Below are 21860 nucleotides of genomic sequence, written 5' to 3'. Positions count from 1 at the left end.
TTTCTGGGAATTGCCCCAGCAAGGCTGAGGGCTGAGCCCATCCAATGCCTTGTGCGCGTGTACGGGGCAGCTTCAAGCCTGTCCGTGGCTCTTGCAGTAGTGCTATGGGGTGCTGCCGCAGCTGCCCGCGGCAGCGTGTGTAACCCCTCTGCCGCATCTGTACCTCTACTGGTTTTATCAGTCCTGGGGGAGGGTATCTAACCACTGCCCTGTGAGCCAGCAAAACCCCCCTGAGCTGCGAATGTGAATGTGCGAGGCAGTGACCGCTCTTGTATACGCCTTGGGCTGGCTGATGGCAGAGGCAATGTCTTTGCGAGTGGCTGTCCCAGGAGTTTTTGGGGTGGCGGCAGTCCCTGTTTCCAGCCCTTGGTGAGTCTTCAGAGGGGGAATGGTTGGTGTGATAGCTGAGCGTTTACACTGGCTTAAAGGAATGGGGAAAAGGGTCACCGCTTGCTGCTACATTTGGTTCACTGGTACTAAAGCGTGCAGAGTCTTCACCTCCCCATGCGCCTGTGTTCATCGACTGAATAAACAAGTGGAATACAGCCATGAGAGTGCTGGGCCAGTAATATCAGGGTTACACTTTAAATAAGCAGTTAGCAGGACTGTGTTGATGCAGCCAGGCAGACAAGGCTTGCCAAAATGAAATGAAAACGCAGACCTCTGGAGCCTTGACCAGTGTCTGATGCAGCTCCCTGGGGTACAGCCTGCCTCGGGGGCTCATCCTGCCCGAGGGTTTGTCATTGCAGCCCAAACGTGATCGCTTTTGGGACGTCCTATTTGCAGATTTTTGAGATGGGTGGTACTTGCAAAGCATCCGTGCTTGACCCATGCGTAGCTGGCACGTTAAGCTGGGTCACACCAGTGGCATCTCTGGGCAGCTGCCTTACATGTGCCTGGGTGCTGGGTGCTCTCTGGTGCTCCCCTGCTGTAGAGACAGTAATCACCCGACCAACTCTCACTGCTGCCCCAATGGCGTTGCTGGTGCAATTAAAACAATGCTAATTCTCCATGTATTGCAAGTGCAGAAGGAGCTGATGTTTCTAGTAACTGTTCAATCGATCTGCTTAAATATATTTTTATAAGTGGCCTGGCTGGATCTGTGCTTGCTAGAGCTAGCTGTGGAGCAGAAACTGCGAAGAAAATTAGGTAAAATGCTGTGTGCCACATCTTCTACTGGTGTAAATCAAGGCAAAGCCACTGATTTTGGTGGCATTGCAACCTGTCTCTAGCTAAGGATGTGAACTGATGTTCAAGGTGACATCTAGAGCGTTTCTCTGTTGCTTTGCTCTTCCTTACCATGCTTTAGCACCAGCTACTCTGTCTGAAATCTGAGGGCAATGGGAGAGCTTGCTCCTCTTGCAGCTTTTACTCTGTAGACCTGTATCTCCGAGAGGTACAGGCTCTGCCTCTTGCACTGTGCCTTTCTCAAGTGAAATGGGATCTCTTCTCTGTGCTTTCAGCTTTCTCACTCTCTGCTCTCATGTTTCATCCTGATGATACTGTGGGGACCCTCAAACTTGGCAGAGCATTTTTCGTGGCTCCGGGCACTGCCGAGGCAGATGCACAGTCGGGTCCTGGTGCCCACATGCTGCTGGCGGTAGTTGGCTCCATCCCTGCACCCCGGGGCTGGGCACCCCAATGGACGGCAGATCGGCAGCGGGCCGCAGAGCAGCTGCCTCCTGACGGTTTGATTCAATAAGGGCCCGTCAATACAATTTGCTGTCATCTGTCACTTTGCGTCGGGGCTCGGAGCAGCGCCTGCAGAAGCAGCTGTTGCAGGAGCGTGCCGTGAGGGCTGCCAGTGCTGCTAGGTGCCCACGCGTCCTCAAATACGGCAAATCCAGTTTACTGACTGGTTTGGCACATTACGGGCAATCAAAGGCGGGTTGCTCAGTGCCTGCTTGGGGTCTTTGCAAGAGCACAGGGGCACTTCGGCCCTGGCTATCCTGCCCTCCCTAAGCAGAGATCATGAGTCAGTAGGTGTGGGGGTGTCCTGCCTGCCGCTGCAGCCCCATCCCTCCTCTGCATGGCTTCCCATGCTGCGTCCTGCGATGAGGCTGGCCCAGGGACGAGGCTGTCATCAATACAGCCACTTGATTTGGAGTATGCCAGCTGCAAACACGGGGGAAACGGAGGTTTCACCCCATTCACAGCCACAAATGTGACAGCAGAGCATGGGTGTAGCCCTGCGCATCTCCCATCCAGGGACTCCATCAGAGCTGGCCCTATTTATTTACCCCATGTTTTGGCAGCAAACAGCGAGCCCTGGGGCCGTGCAGCAGCTGAGACAGCCGACAGTGGCAATACTGAAGCAGAGGTGTGCCCTGTGTGTGCTTGACGCGCCATTAAATGCCTTGAGCTGGACCTTGCCTTCAGATGTGGCTGCCACCACAGACGCGGGTGGCACCGCTTCTTGTTGACATAAGCTCCGCTTTTGTGGTCCGTGGCGTTGCTGAAACGTCCTCGCGTCGGCACACAGTCACTGTATGGCTCCTCCTCGACAAGCACCGACGTGCCTCGGGCTCTCAGCACCTCTCCAAAGCCAACACATGGCTTTGGTGGATCCCCTGACCCTCGCTGTACACTAGTGTCCCTATGCATTAGACAGTAATTTTCTTTTGTTTAAGCATTGCTAAGCGCAGATAGGCACTGCTGCTGTGTTCAGAGAGGGCTGAATTTAGCCACGTGAGCTTCAAATAATGCTAAGGAACTACCCTGCCAGGAGCCCTGTCCTGAAACAGCTTGATTTGGCCGCTGTGCTGGCTATGGAGTGCCATTTTGATGCAAATAGAATCTTTTGGTTTCAGTGCGACGTGCTTGTGAGGTGGTAAAACGTTACAGCCCAAGTAACGGAGGACAGCCAGATGCAGCTCAGTCTCGGCTCTGTCTGTTGTGAACCTGGAGTGCTTTAACTGCGTTGTTTTAGTATTAACATTGCTGAAAGGATTGGCTCCATCTTGCCCTGAGGAGATGGCTCTCACCAGATCCTCCTGCCTGGTGGAGGAGCCGTTTGCTGTCATATGACAATGCCGTAATGTACAGGCCAGGCAGGCTGGTGGTTCGGTTTGGGCAGAACTTGTGATATTTGGTATTTTTAACTCCTGGCGTCATGTGTGTGGCATCACGTACGGTGTCTGGAGAGAGGAGTATGTTGCTGGCCCGGCAGTGTGCACCCTGGTATTGTGGTCCGCAGCTGAGGCTTTCGGGCATTACCTCCATGCAAATGCTGGCCGTGAGCAGCATCTCAGGTGCTCGTCTTCCTCTGTGCCTCTATGGTAAGAAATTTCCTCTGTCTTAAAGTGAAGTCTTGACTTTATTAACCCTAAGGGCTGTTTACATCCAAAGGCTGATTTGTTGATTTTCTTGTCATCTATGTGCAGACTCATGCAGGCATCTCCTCTGTCCTCGCTCCTCTCCCGGCTTCTCTGGGCTTGTGCTGAGGTTTTTCCCGGGTGTGCTGGGGCTGCTGCAGCACTCGGCAGCTGGACACCTCGGGTCTTTGCTCCCTCTTGCAGCCCGGGAGTGGGGAATCCCCGATTCCGTCCCGCTGATGGCTGCCATCTGCCTATTTAGTTTGGGGCTGGGTGCTGTGAGCTCCAGAGGAGAGCTGGCAGGATCGGGCCCTTGACTTGGAGATACTGAGGAGATGTTTGGGATGAGCTGTGTGACAATCTTGGTAGTGTCTGGCTGTGATGTTGGCAACAGGGAAACAAATGCAGAGCAACACTACCCCCGGTAATGCTGGTGGCCCGAAATGAGGGGGCTTGCTTGCCTGCCTGCCAGGAAATAGCACCCAAACCGCCCCCGTTAAAAATAACCCCTTTCTGCTCATCCTTTTCTTCTCCCTTTAGGCTCCTATGTGCATTGCTCTAAGAGCCTGGGGTTTTTCTTTCATCATAGTGCCCTCCGCAGCACTTCTACTTCCCATGCTGGAAACTTACGTACAAGTTAGAAACTGCAACCAAGTGAGGAAGGAGGGGAAATGTGGTCTGTAGGGCCAGACCCCGGGCTGACCGACCAGAGCAGCTGGGAGGCACTTCTGGGGGCTCTGGGGAGATGTGCCGAGGACTGGGGGAGGCGGGATGGAGACAGCTGTTGCAGCGATGCAGGGTCCGGCAGCGTCGCGGTCGTGGGTCGGGGAGCCCCTGACCGGGGGGGTCCCGCCTGGACAGCCCTGGAGCTGGCTGGAGCCAGGAAATGGAGACTAATCCCTTCCCGCCCTGCTGTGCGTGGAGCAAGAGGGAACCAAAAGCAGCTGAAAATCCCGGATTTCCCTTTCTGTTTGGCGGAGGGACGGGGGAAACGCAGGGGAAGAGGCGGACAAGCTACAGGGGTGCAGCTCCACCTTTTCCCACTGCGCAGGGCTCCGTGCCTCTGCACCCACAGCCCTTGCCCCTGCGGGGATCTGGCCCTGCCCATCCATCCCCAGTTATTTTGGGGTCAGCACAAGGCAGGGCCCTGTCTCTGAGTGTCGGAGACCTGTCTGCTGCTGACAGTCCAGCCAGTCGCAGCATGGCACCAGATTCCATCCGAGACCTACAACAAACCTCGATTTCCAGGGGCCCTCGATTGCTGAACGGACCCACTGCCCCAGCTCCCTTGCTGCGAGCCTGCTCTGGAAAAGAGCTTTGCAAAAGGTGGTGAACCTCTGCCGGGGCCTGGGGCGAGAAAGGGGGGAAAGGGAAGCTCTCCAGGGATTTGGCTTTCACAAAAAGTTGACTCGGTGCGTGCCCCGGCTGGCATTGCACCTGCGTGCTGCTGGGTTACGCGCCCACGTGTAATGGAAACACTGACACTGCTCCTTACCGGCGTGGCACAAATAGCAATGGGTAATTCACCGTTGATACGTATATAATGTTCACGGCTGAGATTAAAGAAAATTGACCTGTAATAATGCTGGCTGCTCAGGAATGGATTAATCAGCCGATGCTTTCCGTGTTCATCGAAGCACAGGTGAGCTCGAGAAGCTCGTCGGGGGCAGGATGCTGCCTCACTGCTGCAGAAAGTCTCGCTGAAGCTGGATGAGACCCTTAGGGAGCAGCTTGTTTCACTCGCTGTCTGGTCCCTGACCCTCCTGCAAAAGCTCAGGTCATGTTTTCTAGCTGTTTTCCCTGCAATTAGGGGGGCAGAAGATTCTTAAAATCTGATTTCTTACCAAAATAAGGCTAATGCTGTCATGGTATCTGTCTGCCTGTGTCCTTTCCCCAAATAAATTCTGAACCTGCTGGCCTGCTTCACACAAATTTGTCTGAGGGCACATGGATAATTAAGTCTGTGTAGATATGATGAAACAGGATGCTTGAGAGGAGAAAAAGAATCTTGTAAGTGCCCCCAAACATCTGTAGCATGAGTTCTTGTATTATTAGACACCAGAAAATCCACGTGGGAGATGCTTCTTACAAACACTTTAACCACAAAAACATTTTCATTCTCAATTCACACATTTTTAGGCACCAAAGACCGTCTGGAGACACAAAACCATAGGAAACAACACAAGTAGTTTTAGTGCTCATGGGATGACCTTTTTATTTTAATGAAAACTGAAATTCTTCGGCACTCAACGTGATTCCTGGAGCCAAGACTTGAAAGGAGAAACAGCATAAGTCATGGACCCGAAGGTAAAAAGTCGGGAGGGTCAGCAGCGCCGCAGCCAGACTCAGCACCGCGGTGTGACTCAGCGGTGCTTGCCGAGTTTGTTGATATTTGTGCCACTGTAACCGAGAGATAAATCTGGCCCTTGGCCACCGGCGTACAGTATTGTTTGCAAGAACATTGCTCCTCCGTGCCAAAAACCCACAACAAAAAGAGTTTTGCTGGCCATTGAGAGAGGCGCTGGAATAACTTCCCCCACTAAAACAATGCGGAGCGGAAACCTTTTAAAGTGGTAATTACCGAAGGGAAAATAATTTTTTTTTAAACATCCTTTGTCTGAGGGTCTAACAATACCTGGGAATACTAAAAGACTTTTTACAATTCTTAATTGACTTTTCAGCCATGTGACTGTTTGTTTCATCTCTGCAATACCCGGCTCAGGGCTGGGCAATGAAACTTTCCCTTTCCAGCTCTTGCCAGCCTCTTTTCCGGACTCTCACGTGGCCGACACCAGTAAGTGTGTACTCAGGCTGTTAAAGCAGAGTATTTTTGTGTCCGCTCATTGCATCCCAGCCCCGACTGGGGTGAATTTAGCCCAAATGACTTGGCAGGGGCTGCACGGTGTCAGCAAGCACCCGGGCTCGCTGGTCCAGCTGCTGGATGTCTCTCCCACCACGCTCCTCCTGCAGCTCCTCTCCCTCGTCCCTGCGGCTGCTCCGGGCCCTCTGGCTCCTCTCTTGGCTGCTCACTTTCAATCGCATCAGCTCTTCGCTCTGCCGGAGCCTGGCTCCAAGGTTTCGCTCCTCACTTCAAATCAAGTCAGCTTTCCTGCGGCTTTCACGGCAGCTTTCCGATGTGTCCGGGTTTTGATGTATGCTTTCCCTGATGTTTGTGCAGCCGAAGGAGGTGCGGGACCATTGTTGGAACATCCTTTTCCATATCCCCCGTTAAAGGGCTTTGTTCCTGTTTAACTGGACTTCTTATTTTAAGTAACCTCAGTTACTTGTGGCATTAACATTATGCGTGTGGTATGCCTTACTGTTGCTTCACTTATTTCCAGGATCTGACGTTTAAATCTGTTCCACCTTATTCCTTTACTGGGCTAACTCTGTACTAAACCTAGACTACATGTAAATCTGTTTTATTTTGCTACCTGTAGCTCTTCAGATCAGCTTGGTACTGCAGCCCAGCATCTTGCAGCCTGTTTGGGTCACACGTTTAAACTGAGCTTTGGGTATAATTTAATCTTGTGCAACATACCAACTCTGTGCGCTGCTTCCCTGTGCTTGTGCTATGGCATCACTTTTCTCTTGGACTTCTTAGCAGCTTCGTGGCCCCGTTCCCTCCCCTACACGTGTTCAGACACGTCGTTCCAGCGACAGGGGAACGTATGGTGCTGATCAGGTTCGGGGAGCTGAGTCTGAGCGTGCTGGGGCGGCGTTTCCATCAGTCGAGGTAGTCGCGCAGATGCAGACCTGCATCCCTGTGCCCAGGGAGAACAAGCAGTGTGGGGTCAGAGCACGTCCCCAGATACAACACAAGTGCAGGCGCTCAGCGATGCCCCGTACGTGCTGGTAGGAGCTATCACCCAGGCAGAGGGCAAGGGGCTGAGCCTCTCTCCCCCTTCTCTAGCCCAGGAGGAGAGCCAGCGGGATGACAGCCAGAATAAAGCTGCCCTCCCGCTCCCCTGGATGGAGAGTGGGACCCAAAGACCGGTCTGAGTTCCCCGTCTGTCTGTCCGCCTGGCACAGTGAGAGCAGGGCTAGAGAACGTGCCAGGAGAGGAGCTGATGATGAGGACAGGCACTCTGCAAAGTTTCTTTGTTATCCGCTGGGATTTCTCTATTGATCGGTTGCCAGAGTCTCTTGTTTCTGAGAGTCTCCTTTTACACGATTCAGCTGAACGTGTCATTTTGGCTGGTTGTCGTCGGTGGAAAAATGTACTGCCTGCCCTTGAATGTATTTTTGAAAGGTGAGCAGAGCCAGAGCTTCGTTCAGTTTCTTTTCCACCTGGGCTCACGAGCCTGGCCATGGAGAGAACTTGCTGCAGTTTGGGTGATTTAGAAGGGGCTGCACTAGGCTGGAAGGGGGTTCGGGGAGGAATGGGGCTGCTCAGCCCTACACGAGCAGAGACACAAGCGTGCCAAAGCCCCAACAGCGGGTGATGCTGCTCTCTGTTTCATAGGCAATCACCAGCCGGTTGTTGCATTACATATTTTGCATATTCAACAGAGCAGTCTTTTGAACTGAACTATTGCTCCCAGTCTGGCCCCAGTAGCACGGTACAAAGGTGCTGGAGGGAGGAACAGCCGCGTGTGCAGAAAATCCAGCACGTAACCTCCCTCGCCAAAGGTTGTAGCGAGGGGAATAAGTTATGGCCAGTAAATTCCTTGATAGGTTGAGTTTCTTTTGGGAAGCAATGCAGCTGGGAGGCAGATTAGCTTTGCTTCGTGCATCTGCGTAGCCCCTGGTCACTCCGTGTCTGAGCGTGGCAGGGCAGGGGCCGGCAGCACTCGGGGTGCCCTCCGGGTAGCGAGGGGCTTGGGGTGCTGCGCGGGCTGTGGGAAGGTGACTCCCGCTGTTGGAGGACTTGTTGGGGGACCCTGCAAGGCTCGGGGTGCTTTGCCAATGAAACTGCTGCCGCTGGACCTTGCCCAACATCAGCGATCAGATACGTGTTTCCAATATATAATGAAATCTCACTATGTCATTTTATTTTTCTGGTAGATGAGAAGGGCTGGTTTGATTTCAGAAAGGAGTTTCCCCTATCTTCAGGGGCTACACCCATTCCCATCTTTCCCTGCCAATTTTTGTGGCTTCATAACCTTTCTCCTCTTTTCTACCCGTGATATTTCTTTTCCTGACTGTTACGTAGAGGACCCATGCAAGCAAAGGTGGAAATTAGAATAACTCTGAGCACCTGGGAAGCTTGAACTTGTACGCTGATCGCTAAGCAACACAGAAAAATGTTTTTCCTGTTTTTCTTTTGGTTACAGGCACCTTAGGTGGTATTTGTTAAAAGAGCTGACTGAAACATTCTGGCAGAAAGGTGATAGGGAGATAAAAGCTGCCTTTAAAGACAAACAGCTCAAGAAATAATAGTCTTTACCAGAGGAGCTCTGGCGTGTCTGCAGCATGTCAGGCTTCAGCAGCTTAATGCCTGCTGAACTCTGCACTCAGGGGAGCACCACGCTCGGCAGCAGAGAAGCACGTGGAAAAGGAAAACGCTGTGACCCAGAGCTGCAGCTGCAGCTCCCTTTCGGTGTGGGGATGGCCCGTAACAAAACTCACTGGGTATTTTGTGATTCTCTCGAAACAGCGAGCTCTGGGCGAGCTTTCGTGCTAGTTTTCTTGCATCCCCCTGCTGCCAGTGCCCTGCAAAATGCTGTAAGGTCTCTTGGGGCTTTTCACAAGACGGACCCTGTTGTCTTTGGCTTTCTGGGCATGTTTTAATGTTAGTAGTTATGTTTCGCCTCTTATTTTTCTGAGTATTTTCTTTTCACTGTAAATGGCTGTGCAGCACTTTGCTGCGAAGGAGTCAAGGCACCTCTCTCCAGAGATGCTCGCACAAAGCGTGCTGTGGTCAGTTGTTTCTTAGAAAGTGGCTTGATTCCTCTCCACCCCCGTGTTGGCCTTGTTCTGCTGAGTTTTTAGAGGTCAGTAAGCTTGAAAAACAGAGGTCTGTGTTGTCACTTGCTGCCCTAATGGAAGATGCTCAAATACTACGGCCAAGTGGATGGCATAAGAAGTAGGATCGAGGAGAAATATTCCTGCAAGCTCTTGAGTCTCCAAGGCCTGTGGCATAATTGCGTCGACATTGCCGAGCTTCAGGAGTCTGCAGTCTCCACAGGAGATGCTGTAGCCCAGCTGTGCGCAGGGGCTGCAGGAAATGAAACACAGAATAGCTGGATGGAGAGTTTTAGATCCTAATTGCCTGGGGATTTGGTGTGCTTCCTCTGCTAGGAACTGACAATAATGAGGAGCTCGCCTTGCTGTGTTTAGAGGTTTGGCGTGCTTCAGAGAGGCTGGAGGAGAGCTGCGTTCCTGAATGAACCCTGCGCTTAATAGCTGCCCATGGGGGGCCATGGGGAGGAGAGGGTGTTGCAGCTGGAGAACAGGTGCCACTGGCAGAAGGGCCACAAAGTGCAGGAGAGCCTGAATCAGCCTTCCTCCCTGCCAGCACGAAGAGTTCATAGTGCCTGATCGGCCAGAGAAACAGCCCCGAGAAACGCCCAAAACCTGGAGGCAAAGCGAGTGATCCAACTGCCCTGCATCCAAAATACTCAGTGGAGAATTTCCTAAAATCCACGCTTGCTGTAAGCCATGGCAATGTGTGGCTCACCCCTAAAATCTAGTTAAATAGAGGCATTGATTGTGTTTGCAAGTGAGAATTGGGTCTGCGAGGGACTGAGGGCTGGCTGTGATCTGTTGGTCCCCAAATTTTGGGAGCAACTGCTCTAATTAACATCTGTATACAGACACTACTGAACGGAGCAGGGACATAGTTTTCCCTTCTTGCACAAGCTTGGAGGCTTTTTTCCCTCATCCTGAAGTAGAAGAGATAGTACTAGTTTATTATTATTATTTCTTATAAACCAATCTTCCAGCTGAGCCTGGGCAGTGGAAAGGAAAGTGTTTCAAATTAAAATCTGCATGTCCCAAAAGTTTTGATTTAGGACTCAGTGCAAGTGTAACGAACAGCTTGACTTTTAGTTCATAATTCTTTTCTATAGGTAGCGCTTTTCCTCCAAAGTGCCTTACAAACAGCAATGAAAAGGGCTTCCCCAGCCCCTACAATAGAAGGAAGTGTTATCGTCTCCATTTTATAGCAAGCGGCCTGACACAGAGCGCTGCAGGGATTTACTCGACGCGCCTTGTGAGTTGGTGCCAGAGCTTGGGACAGAGGCCGGATAATGTTGCAACTCCCACATAAAACAGCCCAGTTCCCATCGGAGGCTGCTGATTTGGGTCCCAGTTCACTCGCTTGTCGGAACAGCGAAAGCTGGTGGTGTGCAATGCTCGAGAGGTGGCTGGGGCTGATTCTTGCTTCTGTGGTCAGGGCTGAGATCAGCTTTTTTCAGTTCTCTGCTCTGGCATCTGTCCTGCTGTAGGTTCACTGAGGCTCAAAGAAAATATGGGTTTTGCAAGGCGGTACTGGTGTGTGCCCTCGGGGCGGTGGCAGGAGCATTGGGGGTGTTTGCAGGCAGCTCAATGCCATGCAGGAGGCAGCAACCCCTGTCAAAGCATTTCTGAGCGATGCTTTGGGGTGGGCAGCCTCACTCACTCAGCCCGTGGCCTGATGGAAAAAAAAAAAAAACAAACCAGCAATATCGAGCACGGGAACTGGGTCACCACGAGTTTTGTCCTGTAGGAAATACACTGGAAAGCCCTTCTTGGAAGTGGAGCAGTGAGATGAAAGCGAAGGAGGGCAGTTGCTGGGAGGGCTGGAGGATGGAGCTGAGGGGGATGCTCGAAGGCTGTGTGTACGAGCTTGTACGTGCCGGGGAGAGATGGCTCGGGGTCCGTGCTGAGCCTGGTTATTACGCAACAAACTGAGGTCTGAATCTGCAGGTCCTGACCCAAATGGATTGATCTGAACCAGGAAACTGGCTTAGACTTTGCAGAAGCCCCTCTGTGTTACCCATTCCACGATATTTACTGGGCAGGGAAGCCTGCAGGCTGGAGACTGCGGGAGAGGAGCGTAGATTTGTGATCTGTAGATGCTCTGGTGTTGGCTGTATTGGTTTGCATTTATTCAGCCGAGTGCTGATTGCAGAATGGTGGAAAGAAACAAAGTAAGGGATTTCCCACAGCGCACGGTTCCTGCGCCCGTCTTTGCTCCTGTGCCTGCTGAAGTCGATGGGACATATACAGCTGACGTCAATGCAGAATGCTTAGTGTGTTGTGAAAAGCTTTTGCTGAGTTTGCCAAGTGTAAAATGATATTTTTTTTTTTTTTTTTTTTTAACGAGTCACGTTTTCTTAAATTCCCTGCTCCTGGGGTCACGTGTATATAAATTAATTGCATTTTTCAACAATTGCTAGACCTCCAAGGGTGTAGGTGAGAAACCTGAGGATGTGATCCTGCGTGTTCTGTTCGGCTCTATGCTTAGAGGCAAATAAGAAGCTCTGAAAAGTTATTTGTTTTGAATCTCATGATTTTCAAGAGCCTGGCCCCTGACGGCTGAGTGTTTGGGGTTAGCTACGCTGAGCAAACATCCTGAACTTGGGCTCCTGACCCTGCTTTGAGTGTTTTGCTTTTCAGACCCAGAAAGTTCCCAGGAGAGGAGAGAGGAAACTGGCTGGCTATTTTTAAACCCTCGCAGTTGCCTTCCTGCCTTATATTATTTATTATCCATTATCAGAAGTGTTTCTCCCCTGAAACCATCTTTAGTGGTCAACCAAGGGACCGATGAAAATTGCCCATCAAACAGAGCTGCATCTTTCCGTAGAGGTCAGACGAAGCTGGAGGGTTTTGAAGGGTTTTGCCAACTGAAAATGGGTAGTGCTGTTATTTATTACCTGCACATCAAGCAGTACCAAGCAATTCCAGTGGTGGGCCATGATTACGCTGCCCTAAGAGATAAACACTGAAGAAAAGCACAGTCTCCCTCCCAAACACCCTGCAGCCCAGAGAGGCAACACTGCTTTCTGCTAGAGAACCGGGCTCTGCCTCTGATTTCTGTACATACCGAGTGAAACGATGCACACCACCGATCTCATTTCATAGCACATCTTGCAGTATCACGCGGTTTCCGCATGATGTGCCAGTGGGTCTAAGGACACCTCTGTGCCGAGCATCGTCACATCCTTTCTGCAGCAGAGAAAGCTCTGGTGACCTGACCAGCACCGTGGGGTGACCTGGGCCAGCATCAATGTGCCCGGGCAGGATTAAAATCCGCATCGCCCCCAAGACAGCATCCCAAAGGTGCGGGGCTGCCTTGGGCAGTGCAAGGCCCTGGCGCAGGGCTGGGTCCCTTTTCTCAGGGTGTCCTGGGAAGTCCCCTTGACCCTCTGCGGCTGTAGATAAGCAGGACAATAGCCCACATTGTCCTCGCTCATCCTCCTGCCTGGTGAACTTTCAAGTTTGGAGTGTATGGCATCCCTGGCAGCTTCGTTAATCCCTTCCTGCCCGGGCAGGAGCTACTGGTGCCCGTGGCAGAGCTGGACGTGTGAGCCTCGGCTCCATGTTCTCACTGGAAATAAAGCCGCAGGGCTGGAAGGCTCTGGGAGGCCGATGTTATTTCAGCTGCGCAGGGAGCCCAGGCGTAAAAGTCTGGGTTTTGGTGTTGTCAGCAGCAACTGCCCGGACCCTGTGATACAGTTTATCGGCAGCATGTGAGGAGGGAAGGGGAAGAGCCAGGGGAGGGTGAGAGCACGCTGTGCTCGGCGCAGGGGGATGATGAATGACAAAGAGTTTTGCCCGTTTCTCTTTGCTTTGGAAAACAAAATTACGTTGCGGGGTTTCAGCATCGTGTTGGAGGCTCAGGGCCTCTTTAAAGCAGGATCTCTAGCCCCGCTGTCCCCCGGGCCCATTTCTGTTTCCCTGAGTCCTTGCTGGGCCGAGCGCAGGTGCCCTGGTCCCTGGTTCCCCCGCTTTTGCGTGCGCATCGGGGTCCTGGCGTGGGGAAGGGGTCAGACCTTGCTCCTGCTACTGACTCGCAGCGGGGCCTCAGTCACATCCCTTCATCTCCCCAGGGATGCTGCCTGCCATCCCCACGGTGACCGTGTCACCCCATAAAGTCCAGCTGTGGAGAGTGAAGGGCTGGGCAATGCTCTGAACACACACAGCAGTGTTGGCGGTGGGGAGGGGGGTGGCTGAGCTCATGTGATGAGATAAAACTTGTTTGTTTGGATGAAAACACATGCTGTCAATATTCATGCACTTGAATTTAATACTTTTTCTTTGGGTGGTGGCGGGTGAACCCCAGACCTAGGTGCTGTAGGAACACCTGGTGATACAGGGATGCTCCTCCAGAGCCGCTGTCGCCTGCACAGCTTTGCTCCCCCCCCTCTCTCCTTAAAACCCCTCCAACCGGTTCCCCCTTCCCCAACCTCCATGCCTCCGGGCAGCTGCGGGTCCCCACCACCCGCACCTCCCGCCTCGCCTTTTTGGGACCTTCGGGGCTTTTTCACAGCTCGGCCGCCTCCCACGGTTCCGTAACCGCCCGCCTCCCTCCTGCGGGGGCCGTGCCGTGCCGAGCCGAGCCGAGCCGGCCCCCGGGCGGGCGGAGGCAGCGAGAGCAAATCCAGTGCCTGGTTTTGCAGCCTCGCCGGCTCCGTCCCGGCCCCGCGGTGACATCAGGCTCCTCGGGGGACGGGGGGGGGGGCGGTTGCGGGTTGCCGGCGCCTACCCCGCCGCTGCGGGAGCTCCCGCCGCTCCTCCGGGGCCGCTCCGCCGCCTGCCCGACCCCGCCGAACCTTGCCCGTTCCTTGCTCTCCCTGCACCACCGCGGCTCCGGCCCCCCACCCACCCACCCACCCACGCACCCTAGGCATCCATCTCCCCGCCCGGGCATCCCGTCGTCGTCCCCCCCCAGCCTCCCCGCTGCGTCTCCCCGGGCACCCCGGGGGCGCTGGCGGGGCCGGCGGCGGAGCGCGGGGCCGGGGATGCGGCGGCCGTGCCCATGGTGAGCCGCCGGCGAGTCCCGCCGCACCATGCCGCCGCGGCTCCCCCTTCCTCCTCCTCCTCCTCCTCCTCCTCCGAGAGGATGTTCGAGGGCTGCCGGCGGGCGCGGAGCCTTTGGGGGGGGGGTGAGGCTGGAGGTGGCCGGGGAGAACAGCCCCGTGGTGCTGCACAGCTTCACCCAGCTCGACCCCGACCTGCCGCCGCTGGAGGTGAGTGCGGGGATGGGGGGGGTGGTTGGGGGTGCCACTGCTGCCATGAGTTTTGGGGGGGGGGGGGGGGGGGGTGTCAGCACCTCTCTAGTTTGGGGTTCTCCGCGCTCGCTGGCAGGCTGGCGAAAGCCAGCCCGGCGTTCGGGAAGGGGATGGCTGTGGGCAGTCTGCTAGACATAGTGCTGTTTCATTTTATTTAATAAATAGGTGCCCCTGCTCGGTGGTTTTTTTGCCGTGTGTCCCCGTGGCATTGACTGGCAGGCCAGCTTCTCTACTGGGAGAAACCAAAGAGACGCCCTCCCTCAAGACAACCGGGGAAGGGGGCACGTTTCTAAAACCCGGGGCTTTTAATCTTTTATTTGAGACTCTGGCTGTTGGAGGCAGGAGTCTGCTCAGATCTAAGCTGCTTGTAAAGGCTTTAGGCTTGTCCAAACCACAAAAGCGTCCTCTGGGAAGGTTACGGGCATTGGGAGGACTTTGCTGGAGGATGCAAAATATTTGTGCTTCTTTGGGTTCGACCTCGGGCGGTTCAGAGTCAGACTGGTCCCCTGGAAGTCTCAGCCTGAGTGGTTTGTTGATGGCAGTGGTATGAGGAGGCACCCAAAATAATCTGAGTCAGAGCTTTGCCTTTTTTCTTAGTAATGGATGATCATCTTCGGCGTGCCAGGAATGTCATTGATTGTGAGCAAACGGTGTGTTAAGAGAAGCTCAGTTGGAGGAAGGTTTTGGCGTTCAGAGGGGGTCCTCTCACGGCAGGGCCCGAGCCCTGCGGACTGGTGGTGCAGGGGTTAATATCAGCAAGGGTCTGCAAGTCTGGCTTTGCTGAGATTTAGAGCCAGCTGCAGATGTGCTTCTCTGCTCTGGCTCTGGATGCTTCCCGCTGGAGGGAGGCTGCGGAGCAGGGGAATCACCACTAAAACCTTTTGAGTTACTGTGCAGATATCCGGGGAGGGCAGCCAGAGTTTCAGGGAGTGATGGCTGCTTCTCCCAGCACTAAATGATCTACCCCATAACCTGCGATGGAAAGTCTTGGTCAGCTACGGACGGGAAGGGATTATCTCAAGCTCCGGCTGTATCGTTTCACCTCTGGCCTGGTGGCAGGGGCTCATCAGCTCTGCCGAGAGTTCATGAAAGCTCCATCCAGCTTATTTTCCCCCCTTTCCCCTCCCTGCTTCTCTCTCCTGGGGGTGGGCGTACTGACATTGTTTGGAGTACATCATCTGGTTCGTGTTATGCCTGGCAGGAAGTCCAGCCTCTCCGGCCCGCCGCGCTCCGGGAGGCCGAGGGGCCACGCTTTTGGCAGGGAGACCAAGAGGAGTGGGGAGGAAAAGAGGGGGTGATGCAGCGTGCTGCTCTTACCCCAGGGGAGAGGCTGCCTGGCACGTACGAGCCTCCCTGCACCCCGGCCGGAGGAGGCTCCGGAGCTTAGGAGAGGGTTTGGCAGCATCTTGGGTGATGGAGGCTGCAAAGGCATAAGTCACTGGGGCTGAGGGTGGCTTTGCATGGTCCCCGCTCACCTGAGCACAGCGGAGAGAGACGACTGCCTGCCAGACCTCCTCCGAAATCGTCTTTGTCCAGATTTCTGCTCTGGGCTGTACGTGGGTCCGTGCTGCGTAATGGTCAGAGCGCAGTCCCCGGTATCTGGTTGCTTGGGCTTTCTTCCCAGCTCTAAACAACTTGCAGATAAATGTCTCCTTTCTCTGTACCATCCATTGGCAAGCGATGGCAAGAAAAGGTGCATCCCACCCAGAGCGGTGTATGGTGACCCGCTGCCTCCCGACCAGCTTTGAGATGCTCAGAGAGCCGCAAACATCTAGTGTATTCCCATGTGAGGGTCTCCACGTTGCTCGCTAAGCCCTGCCAGATGGGTTGCACTTGCCGGCGTTGCGGTGCACGACTGGGAAAAGGAAAAAAAATAAGCATCGGTGTTGCGCCAACTGCCCCGGCAGCAGCCTGGTGTGGTTATGATCCTCAGGTAGAGTATCTCTGCAAGATGCACGCTAGGAGGAGAAGGCAGATTATTTGAATAAGAAAACCCCTGGAGACCGTCAGTGTTTTGCTAAGCCCCGTTGATACCCTCGCAGCGCTGCCGCCGGTCCCCAGGTCCGCGGTGGGAGCCTGGGGCTGCTGCCTCTGCCAAAGGGAGCTGTGCTTCCCGGGCTCAGCGTGTCCCCTGCGCTGGGACAGAGCTGGTTTTGGCGGAGCTGTGCCAGCTTGTGGGGTGGATAGTCCGGTCCCACGGGGAATAGAGGATCCCTGGAAAGCTGCTGGGCAGGTTGCAGGGAAGGCAGATCTTGCGTTCCGCTCCTCGGCCGAGCCCCCACGAATGTCAGCAGGGCAGACCTTTGCCTGTATCCCACAGCAACGGTATCGATCACCGAGGCATCGCTTTGAGGCCCTACTCGAGGTCTCATGGCCACGTGTTGCCAAGTGTTCTCGCCATGATTTTAACCACAGGGAATGGAAAAATTAAACTGTCTCAAGTGAGGGATCGACAGAGCAGCTTTGCAGACCTTTTGCTTTGACTTTTCCCGTTCCAATCGGTCCCAAATCAGCAGCGAGTGTCAATCTTTCCTGTCCAGTGGCAGCCGCAAAGTGAATTTGGTGGCCCTCCTTCTTGTCCTTGCTGGACAAGCGTGCTGTAAACACCCCTGCAGATGACACAGACTGAAACTTTCATGAAGCTGACATTGCTGAACCTCTAGACAAGTGGCTGGGCTGACACGTAGCAAAAAAGCTTGTGTCCTTGCTATTCTGGCTCTTTTTGTTTTCTGAACAATTAGGAGATTTTTAGTTGCTAAACCATCCTCGAAAACTTGAATTGCTCAGCCCAGATGCCTTGGAGGTCAGTGCTTGTTCTTTACAGCTGGGAAGGAGGCGAGGGAGGGGCAAAGATAGCTCTTAAAAGCCATTTTCTTCTAGCTTCCTATGGTGCCTTTGGAAGAAGATCCTTTTCTCCCAGCCTGTTCTCCTCCCCCAGGCACAACCTGATACGTCCCTTGCAATTTGCCAGATGAACATCATCTGTTGGTATTTCTTGGATGGGGACGTACCTTCTGGCTCCCTTCCAGAAAGGTCTGGAGCCAGCGGTGGGGCTGGGAGCAGACTGAGATGCTGATTGTTGGTGGCTGCTGCAGGGTGGGAATAACAGAGGTGGGAAGGATCTTTTTATTATTATTTGATATGGTTAAAGAGAAGTTGGAGAGAGGTTTCTAAATGTGTTTAAGTATCATGTTACTTTGAGGCTGCTGTGCCATGTTTCCATAGGGGTGGGGAAACCCTCCAGTACTGGGATCTTGCTGAGGTTTTAGTGGATTTAATACCAGACTGGCAGCCCTGGAAACTGAAATCTTTGTTTATCCACAGGCTGCATGGGCAACCCCTCGCCCCGAGGCCACGCCATGCTTCGACTTGGCTCCCGGGGCTCCCTGCAATGGGAGAGGCAGGAGGTCCCATGCTGCAGCTCCGGGTGCTTCAGGGCCCCCCCAGATCACACTGTTGCTCCGCTATGGCCATCTATTTTCTAGCTGTCAGGGTAGGATTACCAGGCAGGGGCAACTAAATGCAGTCTCGGAGGATTTCCACGCTTCCCTGTGCCTGGGTTTGGGGTGCGATAAGCAAAAAGAGCATCGGGCCGGCTGTGCCTGCAGGGATGGGTCTCGCTCAGCCAGCACCGCTGTTCCAGAGCTGGGGGGTTGGCTGTGAGCACCCCACAATTAGGACCAGAGCACGGCCTGGTTTTAGGGCCACCTGAGTTGGTCCGGCCATAGGAAGGGCTTCACCACTACTGACTCGCCATCACCCTTCCCAGCTCTCTAATTGCCAGCCGCTCTGTCCCCCGAGGGATGTGTAATTGAAGGAGCAGAGAGATTATTTAGGTCACTCTAGACCACATTTAAAGGCTGGGCATCCCCTGCTTGTACTTTCTCTAACACCATTATCTCCAGAGCTGCCTAGTGACTGGCTTTCAAGCGGACGTGTTCCTTTTATTTAAACATATACTTGCAGCAGGGCTGTTTCAGTTCTCAAATATTTCTTCATCTCCCACGGACTCGGCAAGAGGGGGAAAAAATGTCGTTGCTAAGGAGCGGGATTTGGATACAAAGCTGGCCGAGCTGCTGGCGGGGGGCCCGGGGGGCTCCAGTGCAGCTCGTGGTGGGTCAGAGTTTGTGCGTTGCTTTGGTGAGATGGTACCTGTGGGGTCTGGATGAGGGGGGGTCAGGATTCAAAGCATCACTTGGGCCTTGGGGAGAAGGAGTTGAGTTGTAGGGCTCATAGATTAAATAGTTTATCCCCTGCCTGGTGCTGGGTTAGACCTGTCCAGAACGTGTGATGTTCGCTGTGGGGGTCTGTGGGACCTTCATTCTGCAGCGAGAAGCATCTGTAGGTTGAAAGGTGAGGCTGGCGTGAGGGCTCTTACGAGGAGGGATGTTAGGCATCGCACTGAAACTCTGGCTGGAGTGTGCCTGCCTGGGAAAACTGGCAGCAGGGGAAGAATTGAGCTCTTTCGGCTACTTCAGTTGTCGGTTTGTCTCATTCCTGTCCCCGAGTGGGGACTCACCCATACATCACAGCAGCCCCCAGCCCTCCTGGCTCTGCCTCGCAGGTTGGCCATCTGTATGGAGACCCGGGGAGGGGATGGGAGCAGGGACAGAGGTGCGAGGGTGCTGCACGGCAAGTCTGCTCTGAGCGTGTGCCGCGGGCTAGCGCAGGAGTAGCTTTGCTCACATGTAATCTGGTGTTTGCAGAAGGGATTTTGTGGATGGGCCTTTTGTTCTCTTAACACCTGGGAGCAGTTCTCCCAGAGGCGACAGGAAAGTCCTTTCCTAAATCTCTGTGTGGGCTGCAGTGAGCAAACACTGGTCTCCTTCGGTGCAGTGAAGTGGCAACTCTGCAGCACCTAAAACCTCTGTCCCTCTCTGCCTGATTTTGTTTGGTTTGTTTTTATGATGTTATGCAAATAATCTCTAAAGTTTTTGGTTGCATTCCTGGGGCTGCGTTGGTACAGGTTCTTATAGGGCAGCGCTTTTACATTAGATGACTGCCGAGAGTTTCTCTTTAACATACCTGAGGGTCAGTAGTTACGTGACAGCGAAATGTCAGTGGAGATTAAGCACACGCAGAGGCACATGCGTAGCCCGTTTCACTTGCATAGCTTGACAGCAGCGAGTTTGTTTTCATCACACAGTTGGTATTTCGATGAGCCCTGCTGTCAGAAACACGCTGGGACGGGAAAGGGCATCTTCCTGCTCCGCACGTGGGGTGCTGGGTGCCCGCGCAGTGGGGCCGGTGGGCACAGCCGCCTGGCGAGCCCCGGCGTCGGCGGAGGCAGGATGGAGATGGCTCCAGCTGCCAGGCACCAGCCGAGTCCTCGGAGCTGACAGGGGAGGAAAAAAAGTTGTTTTAACTTGCAAACAGAGCAGATTGAGGAGGAAACTCATCGGAGGCAACTTCATCTGGAATGCTGAGGCATTATTTTTAGAGCGGCTTTTCTTTCTGCTAACCACACTTTAACAAACAGCAGCTGAGCTGAGGGCCTGTGTGGAAACCTGCTTTTCAAAGGGCTCGCTACCCATCTTACCAGAACTTCTTTTCATGTGATGGAGCAAAACCACGCAACCTTTCCCTGCTCTTTGCAGTGGTCGGGTCGCCATGGAGACTCGCAAGCTGAGAGCCTGCCCTCGGCTCCGCGCTCAGGCGGCGTTTTCATTTCTGAAATGATGTGTTTGGTTTGGGTTTGCCTCTTAAGAGTTGGAACTAACTTCAGGAAACCATTGTTTAGCCAAGCTGGGCAAAGTGAAGCGTGTTGCCCAAGACTGGCAGGGTGAAAACTCAGCTGTGGGAAGCGAACAAGGATGCTGAAGCGCCCACCTTCATGTGGTGGGGACTTTCGGGACCTCACCTTCCAGTTTAGGCCAAAACCCCAGGGATTTAGTTCAAAGACACTTGCCTAAAAGTCTCAGCCGGTGGCCTGCTGCGGGTGAGGTCTGGCTCCGTGCATTGGAGCAGCAGCAGAGCCAGTGAGCTGGAGGACGTGGCGGGGGGGTGTGAACTGGGGCTGGTGGTGTCACCCCCATTCCTCCCATGCGGCGACCCCAACGATCCCTGCAGACTTTTCAGAGCAAGGCTAATGCTTGGTTTGGTTTATCAACTTAAAGCAGCCCAGCTTTTCTCCAAATGTTGCTATTTGTTTCCTTTGATTATTTTTTTTAATGGATATTTGGTCCCAGCTGCAGTTCTGCTGGTCAGGACCCCTTGGCCGGATCCCCGTGCTGAGCAATACGGCGGCGGTGCCTATTGCTGGTGACCAGCACTGTGATTACTGGGTTTCTAGACAACGTGGTTTACTAGATTCAGTCCCGGTTGCGACAGTGAGAACTGGCATTAAGACAGGCCCGGCTGGTCCCTCCCTCGCAGCGTGCTGGGGGTGACTCAGAGCGTAGCTATGGCTTACGCCAGTGTCATAACAAACACTTATTCCCCGAGGTGCTTCTGGCGGGTGTTGGGGGGGTATACCACAAACTCCATCTATCCCAGTCCTCATTCCTATGGATTTCAGCGTTTTCCTTAGCAAAACTCATCTCTGGGAGGATGGGGCTGTTTGAGCCTTGACCTGTCTTAGTCCAGGCAACATCAAAGGAAAGGAGCCGGGGAAGGAAGGTGGGCACCTCTGCCCTGTTCGCACTGATGCTGCCCCGTGGTTGTTGTGCACATCAGCTTTTTGGGTATCCCAGGGTTTGTTCCCTCAGAATCATTTTAAATGGGAGGGCGAGCTGCAGGGATGCTCACCTGCAGCTGGTAATCCCAGGGAATGAACAGGGCAGGGTGGCAGGAACAGACGAGTCGGGGTGGGAGCGTGCCTGTACTGGCTCGCCAAAGCGCTGTGGCCAGGAGGAACAGGCTTACTTGTGCGGTGTTTTACCTGCCATGAAAGAGCAGACGGAACGTGAGGGAACGCTTGCCTGCAAATGCCTGTGGTGACCCAGCACCAGGTTGAAATCCCGATGCCCGGTGTCCCCGAGCAGACGCAGGTGTGCTCCTGCAGATGCTGGTACGCCTTCGTCATCAGCCATCGCTGGAAAAGGGCTGTGTCTACATAGTCCCAAAAGTCTGTGCTGAATCAGGGTAGGTGGGAAAGTGGAGCAACGCAGCGTGAAGCTGCCTGCTCACTCCCTGCCACCCCCCCGGGGTTTGGCTAACACCCGGTGAAGGGTCGGTTGCCTGCAGGTCCCGCTCTGGCTGATGCTCGGACATGGTCCACGGCAGGACCCGCACCTAGAAGCGCAGGGCTGAGGGTGCGGGGAGGGAATTCATCCCGCCACCCCGGCTGCCCATGCCCTGCCTGGACACCCGCGTTCCTCGCACCGCAGCCGCTCTCCACCCTCTGGATGCGCAGGATCCGGCACACCCAGCTCTCGGGGCAGGGCCC

The 21860-nt window shown here is 54.1% G+C and overlaps 1 protein-coding gene across 2 annotated transcripts in view; it reads left to right on the top strand.

Moving 5' to 3' along the window:
- RALGDS (ral guanine nucleotide dissociation stimulator) overlaps window positions 1–21860 on the top strand; it is a 47144-nt gene that overhangs the window by 6388 nt on the left and 18896 nt on the right. Inside the window, exon 1 of one of the 2 annotated variants that reach the window (XM_041119628.1) lies at window positions 13903–14431. The exons of the other annotated variant lie outside the window; for it this stretch is intronic. Coding sequence (XP_040975562.1) covers window positions 14252–14431 — 180 coding nt within the window. The 5' untranslated portion in view covers window positions 13903–14251. Of the gene's footprint in view, window positions 1–13902; window positions 14432–21860 lie in introns of those variants that run through there. 2 annotated transcript variants of the gene reach the window in all.

Source organism: Aquila chrysaetos, chromosome 24 (genome assembly GCF_900496995.4).
Source record: "Aquila chrysaetos chrysaetos chromosome 24, bAquChr1.4, whole genome shotgun sequence".
In the NCBI taxonomy this organism is placed as follows: Eukaryota; Metazoa; Chordata; class Aves; order Accipitriformes; family Accipitridae; genus Aquila; species Aquila chrysaetos.
Note: the sequence above shows the minus strand (reverse complement) of the source record. Positions and strands in the feature narration are given on the sequence as shown.